General features: G+C 38.9%; 1 protein-coding gene across 1 annotated transcript in view; it reads left to right on the top strand.

Annotated features, from left to right (window-relative positions):
• The window catches only part of LOC103212965 (zinc finger protein 569), a 23,385-nt gene that overhangs the window by 15,448 nt on the left and 6,366 nt on the right, over nt 1-1,571 (top strand). Inside the window, exon 3 of the mRNA XM_007958869.2 lies at nt 300-395. Within this exon, the coding sequence (XP_007957060.1) occupies nt 300-395 (96 nt within the window). The remainder of the gene's footprint in view (nt 1-299; nt 396-1,571) is intronic.

Below are 1,571 nucleotides of genomic sequence, written 5' to 3'. Positions count from 1 at the left end.
AATCCTACTTCCGTAGAATACTGCCTCGGAAACCCAAGGAGGGGTCGCTATGAGTTGGGTTTGACTCGACGGCACATAACAACAACAACAACAACTTTCTACAATACATCACAAAATTGAAGACATGGCTAGAAGAGCCATATTAAGCAATTCACTGCACTGCAGTTATGTTTCAGGATACAGCATCCCCAGAAACCACACTTTTGTCATCCTGTGGAAAGCCTAATTTCCCTTGGGCCAATCTCAATTCTTTGTTTCCAGTATCTTTGCTCAAATCTTTTGTCACTTCCCTTTGGCAGGATGTCCATTCTCCAAACCCAATGTGATTTTCAAGTTGGAGCATGAAGACAAACCATGGGTCATGGAGGAAGAAATGCTAAGGAGACACTTTTCAGGTCAGTTACAGGGAACCAGACAGATGAGGAGGGGCCGGGGCCCTTTAATGGTTAATTAGTGAGTAACCGATCCTCTGAAATGTTCTTCAAAGATGTTTTTCTAAAGACCTTTTAATTTTGTAGTGACAAATTAATGTGAATTCTTTAGAAACCTGAGATGCCATTTCTAGATACCCTCTTCTTTCCTAGGAACTTAGAGCACTTGTTGGCCTTCTTACCTATATGCTAGGTACCAACCTTTCCTAATTCATTTCTAGATTTACTGTGGTAATCATTCTTACTATTATTAGCATCTTAGTCTTACTCTCCACCTTTTTACATAAGATTCATTCATATTTCATTCATACATTCCTAGATTTGTAGTTACTCAGATAAACTCATTGACATAGTTCTTTGCTTTGTACTTTTGCTTCACAGTCACACATCACACTATATTTTTAGTATTTGCTTTCATACTTCAGTTATGGCCCCATCCTTTTACTTAAATAAAAGTTTGAAAGTCAGTGCTACTTTTTTGTCAGCTCCCATTTTCTTCTACATTTGTCATGCATATATACATATATGTGTGTATATGATATGAGTGTAATATATGTATATTGTTGTTAGGTGCTGTCAAGTTGGCTCCAACTCATAGTGACCCTATGTACAACAGAATAAAACACTGCCCAGTCCTGTGCCAGTCTCACAATACTTGCTATACCTGAGCCTATCATTGCAGTCATTGTGTCAATTCATCGCATTGAGGGCCTTCCCCTTTTTCATCGACCCTCCACTTTACCAAGCATATCTTTCTCCAGGGAATGTTTTTTTCTGACAATATGACCAAAGTAGATGAGACAAAGTCTGGCCATTCTTGCTTCCAAGGAGCATTCTGGCTGCACTTCATCCTGAACAGATTTGTTACTTCTTTTGGCAGTCCATGGTACTTAAGTATTCTTCACCAACAACACAACTCAAAAGCATCTACTTTTCTTCAGTCTTCCTCATTCATTGTTCATATGAATATGAGGCTATTGAAAATGCCATGGCTTGTGTTAGGCACACCTTACTCTTCATATTGACATCTTTTCTCTTCAGCACTTTAAAGAGGTCTTTTGCAGCAGATTTTCCCAGTGCAATACATCATCTGTTGTCTTGACTGCTGCTTCCATTGGTGATGATTGTGGAACCAAGTAA

The sequence above is a fragment of the Orycteropus afer genome, unplaced genomic scaffold (genome assembly GCF_000298275.1).
Source record: "Orycteropus afer afer isolate SDZICR_OR568_19922 unplaced genomic scaffold, OryAfe1.0 scaffold01179, whole genome shotgun sequence".
Taxonomy (NCBI): Eukaryota; Metazoa; Chordata; class Mammalia; order Tubulidentata; family Orycteropodidae; genus Orycteropus; species Orycteropus afer.
This window is presented reverse-complemented; position numbering and strand designations above follow the sequence as displayed.